At 30.7% G+C, this 11,792-nt stretch overlaps 4 protein-coding genes across 4 annotated transcripts; 2 read left to right on the top strand and 2 right to left on the bottom strand.

The window, feature by feature from the left end:
* The first annotated feature begins 5 nt into the window (after positions 1-5).
* Positions 6-5,471, top strand: LOC116772184 (developmentally-regulated GTP-binding protein 2). The gene is made up of 8 exons (XM_032664284.2): positions 6-297; positions 429-589; positions 1,061-1,231; positions 1,607-1,750; positions 2,122-2,229; positions 2,550-2,707; positions 3,701-3,827; positions 4,260-5,471. Exons 1-8 carry the CDS (start codon positions 234-236, stop codon positions 4,419-4,421), a joined length of 1,095 nt encoding a protein of 364 aa, XP_032520175.1. The 5' UTR covers positions 6-233; the 3' UTR covers positions 4,422-5,471.
* Positions 5,160-7,326, bottom strand: LOC116772192 (ER membrane protein complex subunit 3). Its single transcript, XM_032664297.2, has 5 exons — positions 7,051-7,326; positions 6,844-6,982; positions 6,653-6,770; positions 6,367-6,528; positions 5,160-5,818 (listed from the first exon to the last, which is right to left on the bottom strand). Exons 1-5 carry the CDS (start codon positions 7,197-7,199, stop codon positions 5,649-5,651), a joined length of 738 nt encoding a protein of 245 aa, XP_032520188.1. The 5' UTR covers positions 7,200-7,326; the 3' UTR covers positions 5,160-5,648.
* Positions 7,327-7,936: 610 nt separating this feature from the next.
* Positions 7,937-10,538, top strand: LOC116775252 (endonuclease III-like protein 1). Its single transcript, XM_032668121.2, has 5 exons — positions 7,937-8,200; positions 8,268-8,402; positions 8,486-8,656; positions 9,466-9,625; positions 9,702-10,538. The coding sequence occupies exons 1-5, from the start codon at positions 8,003-8,005 to the stop codon at positions 10,325-10,327; spliced, it is 1,290 nt and encodes a 429-aa protein (XP_032524012.2). The 5' UTR covers positions 7,937-8,002; the 3' UTR covers positions 10,328-10,538.
* Positions 10,477-11,465, bottom strand: LOC116775264 (nucleolar protein 12). The gene is given in 4 exon segments (XM_032668134.2): positions 10,477-11,015; positions 11,106-11,173; positions 11,176-11,210; positions 11,281-11,465. Coding segments are annotated over 4 exon segments (663 nt in total). The 5' UTR covers positions 11,355-11,465; the 3' UTR covers positions 10,477-10,529.
* Between the last annotated feature and the right edge of the window lie 327 nt (positions 11,466-11,792).

Genomic DNA, 11,792 nt, shown 5'->3' on the forward strand with positions numbered 1-11,792 from the left:
TTTTTCAGTTGACATGTTGACATCACTGAACTCCAATTCACTAACCTAACTTGCTATCGTTTTTTTTTAAGTTGAATTAACAAAAGTATTTAATTTATGTTAATTACTATTAAGTTAACCGTCATAAAGGGATGATATTTTTTATTGTAGTTATTACTTGAAGATACTATAACTGGGTTTATTGCTAAGTGTTATATTTTTGCCGCATTGATTGTAGTTAAATTAGGTAAACCATGGGTATTTTGGAGAAAATTTCGGAAATTGAGAAAGAAATAGCTAGAACTCAGAAAAATAAAGGTAAATATAATAATAATAATTTCTAACAGGTCTTACCTCATTTTTCCAATTTTCCAACTTGCAGGGTAAACTATATATATCAACCTATTAACAATTATATATTTTTAAAATTATAATTACGTATTTTCTAGCAACGGAATACCACTTGGGTTTATTAAAAGCAAAACTAGCGAAATATAGATCCCAATTGCTGGAACCTTCTAAGAAAGGAGGCGAGAAAGGGGAAGGATTTGATGTATTGAAGTCTGGTGATGCTAGAGTCGCTTTAATAGGATTCCCTTCAGTTGGTAAGGTGGGTATTGGTGTAATGTTGATATTAACCAAGAAATAACTGTTTCACAAATTAATTCAAAGCTATATAAAATATGTTTTTAATTATGCTCCATTGTCAAAGTAAAATAATTTATATAAGTATTATGCAACCCCTATTTTACTATTTATTAGGTTTAAAATAAAGTTATGTATATATGCATATGACTAAAACTACAAAAGTGTACAGCTACAAGTTGCCTTTACTGACATAAATTTTGTTAATTGTTATTGTTGAAATGAAAAATCAACTTGAATATACTTCTACCGCTATTAATGTAAGTGTATATGAGTGTTTCCTCAATTACACTAAAACTACAAAACCAATTTGGATTTGATTTGTAGTCATATAATGCGTAGAATAAAACATCATTTGTACTAAGAATTTACTAAGAATTAGTGAACCCTATTATAACTTGAATGTACAATATTTAATTACGAATGCTATTTCCAGTCCACCCTGCTATCAACTCTGACACACACTCACTCTGAGGCTGCCAGCTACGAGTTCACAACTCTCACATGCATCCCCGGAGTAATTGAATATCGTGGAGCAAATATACAACTGTTGGACTTACCTGGTATCATTGAAGGGGCTGCTCAGGGCAAAGGAAGGGGACGGCAAGTGAGTGTTCTCAAATTAGTTCTATTTAGACACACATACTAGGAATTATTATGCAAATGTAAAAAATGGTTACAATAAAGATATGTCAGAAGGAATAAAATAATGGCAAATAAATTGGACAGTCAACAGAATTCCTAAAACTTCCTTTTCAATTTGTAAAACAAAACTTTTGATACTTTTGAAAACTTGAATTTCAGGTAAGAATGGGTGTTGGCATACATTTAATGTATATATATTCAAAATGATTTATTTTTTTTGAGTGTTGTATTGCAACCAGACTAAACATTTAAGTCTTTAATTCTACTATGTTGAGAATATACAGGCTGTGTCTTGGATTTTGTTAAGATCATTGTTCATATATAAATAATATTTCAGGTAATAGCAGTAGCTCGTACTGCGGATCTGGTGCTGATGATGTTGGACGCCACCAAGCCGTATGTACATCGTGCCCTGCTTGAGAAGGAACTGGAGAGTGTCGGCATCAGACTCAATAAGAACAAGCCCAATATATATTTTAAGGTACCTATTTATTACTTTCATAAAGAATAGCAATTCTAGAGCCAGTGCTCTACATAAAACAGTACATAAAACTCTCCATAATACAGTTATTAGGCAAGTTTGCTGTAAATGACTTTTCTCTCGATGATCCTTGGATCTTTTGTAGATTCTTAAGCATATTTATATGAGAAACTTGATATTGAGGGAAGTTTCAAGTATTTACAACCTGTATATAATGTATTTATGTTAATAAGAGTAAAACACACTCATCAGTCATCATGACATGCTCTCGCTGCACCAAATATGAAACTATGTACCCATATAATTATTTATATGTTGTTTCTTATAGTATAGATTCGGTATATAATTTTATAACATAATTAATTTTGTAGGTCAAGAAAGGCGGCGGTCTATCTTTTAACTCAACATGTCAACTCACCAAAGTTGATGAGAAGATGGTCCAAATGATCCTTCACGAATATAAAATATTTAATGCCGAGGTATATATTACATGTACTATATTTGCCAACACAAGATCATCATCTATCACTCAAGATATTTAAGTATCTATTATTGAATATAATATAACCTCGCTGGTTTTAATGCTATTAAATTATTCCTATAAAATCAATTACACTTGTAATTTATGGTATAAGCTATAAGGTACCTGTCATTCAGATATTTAATATAACTTAACAGAAGAATTTTAATTGTAGCTGTTGGCTTCCTATTTTATTTTAATATATACGTACATACATATATGTCACACACATGTTGTGTGTGTGTGTTGTTGTTTTCACGCTATTTGGTATATATCCAGGTGCTGTTCCGTGAAGACTGTTCCGCTGATGAGCTGATAGACGTCATTCTTGGCAACCGTGTGTATCTTCCGTGTCTGTACGCTTACAATAAGATCGATCAGATATCAATACAGGAGGTGGATCGCATCGCTAGACAATCACACACGGTCGTCGTGAGGTATATATAACGTACTTATAAATTAGTATATATCCAGACACATAGATTTATAAAGGAATAACATATTTCCCATAATAGACAACTTAGACTTTTCTATAGACATTTTTGGTCCCACTTATACACATCATAAAGTATTCAACCCATTACCTTTTAAATAATTCATCTTAGCATCGAAAGGTAGGTATTTTAAAATGTCAGTAAAAACGTAATATGATTTTAATTTCAATCAATCGTAATTCCATGGTGTTATATTTTAAATAAGTATTAAAGGTTCAAAAGCAATATGGAGTTAAAAGGCAATTATTTTTTTGGAGATCTATTAAACAGACCAAACAAAAGATCTGTGTTACAATTCAATAACATCCAAGTGGTACTATTGTGGTACTGTACTACAAATAAGTGGTACAATACTACAAATAAGATATCAATTATAAAAATGCGAAAATCTCACTATATTAAATAATATTTTTAACATTTCATATTTACAGAGAGTGAAGGACAACGAAATGTCACAATTTGGGATTATCCGATTGGTATTGATAGATAAGTGCTTTGATTTTGAGACCGGTAATTGGTTAAAAGTTAAATTCAGCTACTCTCCATTTGTCGAAAAATATTTTATTCATATCAGACCTGAAAGGTTTTGTGGTATTTACCTTAGGCTCAGTATTCAGATGTTACTTTCAATGTGTTTTGCGAATAGTGAAGAATGCCAGGTGCTGACTACTAACTTAAACGTGACTAAAATCAAGCCGGTTGTTGCTATTTAGTTGTATAAAATTCTTTCAAAACTTTATTTTAGACTTCGATGTATCGAAAACAGTAAACATTTTATTCAACAGAGCAAAATGTTCCTTTTCGTTTTTTACAAAATTATTGAAAACAAAAATTATAAAAAGTTTTTAATGTGTCAGTATAATTAATTATAAGTACAGTCCTCATTACCTTTCAGTGTCGCACGGTTAGTTAATAAAAAAAATTCTTTATTTCCAGTTGTAACATGAAATTAAATTTGGACTTCCTGTTAGAAACACTGTGGGAATATCTGTCGTTGATCCGAGTTTACACCAAGAAACCTGGTCAACCGCCAGACTTTGATGACGGACTGATATTAAGAAAGGTATACATATACATATAGTATTTAGCTACTCTACAAGTAGCCGACCTTTATTAATGGATAATCATTAAAAAAAATACCTAATAACTTATAACCAAGAAACAAAAAATATTTTTATATAATTGTGGTATATAAAAGATAACTTGACGTTTAAATGAAACTAATATTTTTCGGATATACCACGCGTGCTTTATTCTTGGTTAAAACTACATAGTATGTAGTACATACTCCCGACGTTTCGGTTACTTTTCAGCAACCGTGATCACGGGAAAACGAGATGTGAATATCTGCCAGACTGACAGACATTCACATCTCGTAGTTTTAACCAAAAATAAAGCGCGCGTATTATATCCGAAAAATATTAGTTTCATTTAAATGAATTAAACTCGCGAAAGTCTTAGATCTCATTATTACTTGACATGTTATAATTCTCAGGGCGTAACAATCGAGCATGTGTGTCACTCGATCCATCGTTCCCTGGCGGCACAGTTGAAGTATGCGCTAGTGTGGGGAACCAGTACTAAGTACTCACCACAGCGGGTCGGCATCGCCCACACAGTCCACGACCAGGACGTTGTACAGCTCATTAAGAAATAACACCAATCGATCACCACCTGCCACCGACCAGTTCTCGACCAGACCAAACTACATCTTTATAACTCACCACAAATCGCCGGACCTATTTTCCTATTTGACATTAATTTGTACATCTTCTGTTACTCCAAATGCACTTTTGTTTGACGTCCATAACACAACATTGTTCTAATAAATATTTCCAACAAAACTAATAAAATATTCAAAGCCACGTGTTTTAATTATGAATATAGAATTCTAATTCGGTTGTTGTAAAATATATTTTTTAATATACATTTGATTTTTATGTAAACTCTATGTAACATGCACCACAGAAACAATATTATCAAAATATAATTACACACATTTTTAGTTAATATCTACCGAGTGTGTTCTAAATATATCGAATGATGTAAAACAAGTGATTTATTCAAAATAAAATGTTTTATGTACTTTAGAAATTTTTCCTTAATGATGTTGCTAAGTTACAAGCATTTTATTCACAAAATTCGGTATCCAGATATTTCTTCATGTTTATATTTAAGGAAACATTCAATGTCTTAATTTTTTTTAATTTAAGTAACTGGTTGATCAAGAGGCCGTATATATGAAGTAGTTTATGTATGCAGTATAACCAATGGGAATATTTTGAAATCAAATTGCATGTATATAAATAAATTAGTTAAGGCCTATTAAAGGATTGTTTTGCTCCAGTGTGAAACGATCCTTATAATGTCAGGGTCCAAGAAATGTATAAGCATATACAGTACAAAGTGTGTATTCATTCAGGTTTACAATAATATTTTTAGTTTAAATTATGTATTGGGTTTTATTAAAAGAAACATTGGGAGCTTATCTTTCATTATAGTTCATGTACATATTAAAAATAAACAATTTAAATAATAACCTTCACATTCTATCTTCATATAAAAAATGTCCCGAAACACCAAAACAAAGCAATATAATGTACATTATTAGCTTCTGATGACCCTTGAATTCACATGTATATTGGACTGTGTGCTACAGAAATTGTTGCTGAATTAAACTTGCATAAAGTTATTTATAAAATTTTTATATTGGTTTATTATTTGATTACCTAGCGGAAACAATTTTATTTGATAAGAATTTCATTTGTATGGCAATACATATGAGATTGCAGTATCTAAATATGTCTGAAACACATCTATTAAATATATTATAAATTATCTAACAAGTCAAACTACCTACAAATTGGTAAGGCTATAAATGCATTTACTCTCCTTCGGGATTCAGTAGATCATTTTCAACACTAGCCAACACCCAACGATGTTCTGTGATCTCTAAGGCTTCCCACTCAGCCTTGAAGGCAGCTTTAGGGTCCTGAGGCATAGCCATAGCAGCTCCAGACATCTGATCCTGCATCACCTTAGACTGGTCCGCGGCTGTTAACAAAAGATTTCAACTCAATTAAAATTAACATACATAAACACAGTGTAAATCTTTAAAGGATTATTATTTATAAGAAAAAACAATCTGATTGGTTTATTTTAAACATCTTTAACTTACATTGATACACTATAACGCAGCATCCATAAGCTTATCTATTACTGAATGAAAAGATGAACTGTTTGACATACCAGAAAGTTATAAGGTATTGAAACACATAAAGAGAGATGACGGCCTTGTCACAACTAATTCAAAACATCGACTTCGAGACATTCTTTGTCACTTTTACCTTCTGATATGTAATGTTTATTTATTTATACTACTTGTATATTTTTATGTGTAAATTTTATATAATTATAATCTTTTTTGTATGCTTATATATATCTTTATTTACCTTTTTTTTCTATTTTTATTGTACCTACACCACATTTCTTATCTACTTTCCTCTATCAAAAGGGTTTCTGGTAGAGATTTCTTTTAAGAGATAAGTTATCCTTTGTACATCACATTAGTAGTACACTATTTATACAAATACTAGCCTTACCATTGTTTTCTCCTAGTACAAGTGCATATATAGTCCGTAAACCAAACACGTTAAGGAAGTACCAGGACGCCGAAGAAACCCAGGATGCATCCAGATATGCCAACTCAACACCACGTTGCAACATGGGCTTGAAGCGAAGAGTCAGGGGAAATGGTACTTTTGCTGTAATAAAAAAATATATATATCTTTATGAATTCTATACTTATTTATAAGAATTTAAATACATTTAAACTAGAATTTCTAAACATTATTTTCTTGTTAAATATACATGCAACTAGGGACTCACTTGTTAAGAAACCGCTAAACATCCAATTAATCCAGCCTCCAATCACTATCATTGGCAATACATTAGTGACATTGCCTTTTAACATATCCGTCATCATACCTGGATCAGTCATGGGGTTCTACAATTTAAAGTAATTGAAATTATTTATAATTAATTATAATTTTAGCAGTGATAATTGTGGTGAGACTTGCCTGTGAAGTTGATGCCCGTTTCTGCACTTTGAAATATCCTGTATCCTCGTTATTGAACCAGTGTCTGCGCATGTTAAAAGATTGTCTGGGCAGATATTTACCATTCTCTCGAAGAAGCCTAGCTCTTATCATGACCTGACTAAAAGTAAGGTTACATTAGGACACTTGTGCACAAAACAAATACTGTATTTTTAGTTTTTACTATACCTGTCCTGTACTTGGAATGACTCAATCTTTTTTTGAGATGAAAGGATTATGGACACATAATGCCTCACAATTCCAACCAAGAAAGTGATGATGACTATGGGTAAAAAAACCCACACACGAATATTTGGATCTAAAAGTAATTCTGCCATTTTGTGTTTCAATTAATAATTTCCTCTATGTTTTAATAATTATAATTTCTATTATTTATTAATTCAACTGAACACCGTAGTCTACTTTGCACATACTTTGACAGTATGTACAATGTACCCACCTAGTAATTAATAAATGACAGTTGACAAACGACAAATGTGTCAATATAAACTATGCTATTCTAACATTTGATATATTTTCTGATGGGAAGATAATTTATTTTTTTTAAAAATGAGATAAGAAAATTCATTAAACTAAACGATCACTTAAAATCGTTTTCAATTAAATGTTATAGGGTTATAAAATTAATTCATATGTTTTGCTAATTTTAATTTTTTTTTTCTATATATGTATAAAAGAAACCTAATTGAAGCTAGAAGGAAACCTTGTATATAAAAGTATTTATTATTTTAAATATATATATTTTTTATAAATATATGAGGATCGTAATATATTTTCTTATTAACTATAGTCATAAATAATATTGTTTTTAAGAGTAATATTAAAGTTTATATTTTATGATTATTGATTATATTAAATAAAATAAAGATCTCTATGTATTAAAAAGAAATTAAGTTAACTATTAACTAATGGTTAAATGAATAGGACTACAAAACAGAAACAACTTTCTTCTTTTAATAATTTTGATAGGTAGTAAATGAAAATCGCGCGCAAGTTTCAACTTATTTTACATTGATTATAATGTTCATTTTTTGAATCACGAATCATTAACAGTTGATACTAAATAATATAATAGTACCATTATAAAAAACCTTTTTTTTTCAATTTACGAAACAATAATATGCCTCCAAAAAAAGGAAAACAACTTGCTTCAACGAGTGTTGCAGTAGCAAAAGCTTTAAAGAAGAATGAATTACACAGTATTATTAATAAGCCTGAACAATCTTCGACGGATATTATGCTTGATTTAAACAAATTTAAATTTGAAAAGAAGCCACCTGTGAAAATTGAATTTGATAAGGAGTCTCCCACTAAACAGGTTTGAAATTAAATAAAAATGTATAAAATATAAATTTATTTTTATTATCAAACAACTAATGTTTAAGGATCAAGAAGGTTTGTGGGAACCACCGAAATGGCGAGAATTTTTGATAAATTTGAGAAATATGAGAGCAAACAACGATGCTCCTGTGGATTCAATGGGTTGTCACATGTCCATGGATGAAGATGCTCCTCCAAAAGTAATGTATAGTTATATATTAATAACGATTTGTTGAAATAACTTTTAGTTTCTCTTATTGTATATTCATTATTATGGTAATAGGTAATGAGGTATCAAAGTCTGATTTCCCTCATGCTGTCCAGTCAAACCAAGGATCAAGTTACATTTGCAGCCATGGAAAGACTAAGAGCTAAAGGACTGACGGTGGACAACATCTTGGATATGAGTGATGAGGAATTAGGTCAACTTATTTATCCCGTAGGGTTTTGGAAGGTACTTATTTATTAATAAAAAATAATTGCTGTTATCAGATTACATAGCTTGAAATTTGTATAATGGAAGGACCTTCCTATTTGTTCGCCTTGGCTCTCCTTCCAGTCCAACCTATTTCTCCAGCTATTTCAAAGAATATTCTCACTCATGGCCAATGAAGCTTGATTCATTTGATACTGACCTTGACTTGTACTTCAGATCACCTTAAACTACTAATGTATTAACTGTAATTGTCTCAATACTAATTTATTAGATATTTGGATCTACTAGCTCCAAGCATGATTCTCATAACACACCTGACACCTTGTATTCTTCCGTTGAAAGTGTGAAAGCCTGAAGCAATACCTGTAAGCTTTTTAATAAAAAACATTGTCTAGAAAGAATTGTGTATCACACCAATGTATACCAATGTACACTATGGAAAAGAGAATTTATTATACAGGGTGAACTATTCTAATACACAAAGTTCCAAATAGTTTTATATTTGTTTAGATAGTTTAAATAATTTGATTAGATTTTCAATGCTATATTCCAATGTATTACCCTGGGCGGTTGTAAATGGAAACATTCTTTAAAAATTCAGTACTTAAGGATTTTATATGAATTTCATATATTCCATCAAACTTTATTACAAAAGGATTTTTATAAAATTAATCTTTAAATAAAATTAAAAATATATATATATTTCGATCATTATTGTGAAATTTCGTTCCAAAGACACAGACAGCAATCACATATTATTTATAGAACTGAATAGTTATTACACAATTTATATTTTCCTTGACCAGAATACAAATAAAAATTTTCAGACAAAAGTAAAATACATAAAGAAGACAACACAAACATTGAAAGATCAGTACGATGGAGACATACCAGACTCGGTGGATAAACTCTGCAAGCTTACCGGAGTTGGACCTAAAATGGCACATATTTGTATGAAAGTTGCTTGGAATAAAGTGACTGGCATTGGTAAGACAATGAGATATATTCAAAATGACTTCCAATTAACTATATACTTCAAAACATTCAATTTACCTTTGTGTAGGTGTTGACACCCACGTCCATAGAATAAGCAACAGAATAGGATGGGTTAAAAAATCTACATCCACACCAGAAGATACTCGAAAAGCATTACAATCATGGCTGCCATTTGAGCTTTGGAGTGAAGTCAATCATTTAATGGTAGGATTCGGTCAGACGATCTGTTTACCCATCGGACCCAACTGTCAGGAATGTTTAAATAATGATATTTGTCCTTCAAGCGAGAAGGATAAGAAGTCTCCATATAAGAGGTCACCAAAGAAATCACCAGGGAAGATTATTAAAAGTGAACCAATGGAAATGGGTTTGGATAAAATCAACAATCATGAGGTTAAAGAGCTAACCCACACAAGTTTACAAGATGGAAATGGTGATATTCTTAAAGTGAAAGGTTTAATTTCATCCGAACTAGAAAATGAGACAAATGTAAAAACTACAAAATCACCCAAACAAGAAGTTCAAACATGCAATTTGTCAGAAAACATAGAGTGTCCTGACATCGTGATAACTAATGACAGGAGTTCTAAGAAAATCCCTTCAGAAATAAAAAAACGAAAGTCACCCAGAGTACTCAAACAGAGTTTGGCCGTTAGCGATACAAAGACAAAAAAGATAAAACAAAAGAAATGAGAATTATTTGCTTTGACCAGTCATTTTGTATCAAGGACACAATTAATTCATATTAATATGAAAATGTTTGTTTGTGTCGGATGCCATATTACGTTGTGAAATATCACACAACCTACCTCGGTTTATTCTTTTTTAAATTAAAAACAATATGTTGTGTTACGATTTACTTATTGTTATATAAGAATTTAACTTCAATATAAAATCAATGCTTCTTCCTGTGGTTTTTCTTTTTAGATTTCTCTTTCCTTTGTTCAGTCTTGGCCTTTTTCTTCTGTGATTTCTTGTTCTGTATTCTGTCTAGTTTGGATTTCATTTGGAATACTTTACTTTTCTGTAATTTCTTTGTTGCCTGTCTTTTCAATAGTTTTTTTACCTCCTTTTTAGATTTTAATTGGTCATCACCGTCTGTGTTTTCGTCCCCTTCACCTGTTTCATCATCTTCCTCTTGTGTGTCCATGCCAGGAATAATATCCATGTTATTTTTTACTTGTTGTTTATTCTGCTTTTTCTCTACAATTTCTTTAGGTCTATTCTCTCCTATAACGATATCTTTCTTTTGAAGGGTTTCTGTCGAAAGTTCGACAATTTTAACATTAACATCGTCATCTTCATACTCTTCTTGAAGCAATTGTTCTATGTCGGGGATGGGCCGGCTTGAAACAACAAGCTTTTTATAAGATTCTTTGTTCTGTAACGAGGTATTTGGTTTGTATGAAAGGTGTTGATTTCATGATAATAAACTTAAAATGTACACTAGCTTTACAATAACGAATGTTACCTCTTGTTTTATTCTCCGCTTCTCTTCTTTTAACAGACGTTGTATTTCTTCTTGAGCTTTCTTCTTCTTTCTAGCTTTCTTTTCCGAAATCCACATAGATAGTCCCTAGAAATAACCACGAAATAAAGAAATAACTATTGCTTGGTTCTGTTTCATTAATTTGTAGTGTACGTACTTTCGCTTTGCTTCATCAAACACTAGATTAATTTTCTTTTTTTTGTCTATATTTTTATTTCGTTTCTTAGCCATATTTATATATTTTTTCTTTGATGAAATATGTTAAACAATAAATGTGTATCTTAGTTAACCTAAAATGTTCAAAACACAATGTATTGACACCAGATGAAGTTTGACAGCAGTCAGTAGTTTGTTTTATACTATTTGACAATGACTTTTCGTTAATAATGTTGTGAATGTAAATGTGCCCATACATAATTCAGTTTTTGGTGTTTTGCTTATTAATAAAAAAAATATATTCTAATACTTAAAAAAAAAGTGAATATTTTTTTTATGAAAGGCTTTCTTATTAGCTGTTTTTGAATACAATATTTTATTGAATAATTTTTTAAGCGTCAATTAAATATATTGAACTCATGTATTGCAGAAGTAGCGTCATAAGCATCATCTTTCAAAAGTGATCAATTGGCAACACATCAAGAATTTGTAAACTTTAACTCCTGATTGGCG

This window comes from Danaus plexippus, chromosome 8 (genome assembly GCF_018135715.1).
Source record: "Danaus plexippus chromosome 8, MEX_DaPlex, whole genome shotgun sequence".
In the NCBI taxonomy this organism is placed as follows: Eukaryota; Metazoa; Arthropoda; class Insecta; order Lepidoptera; family Nymphalidae; genus Danaus; species Danaus plexippus.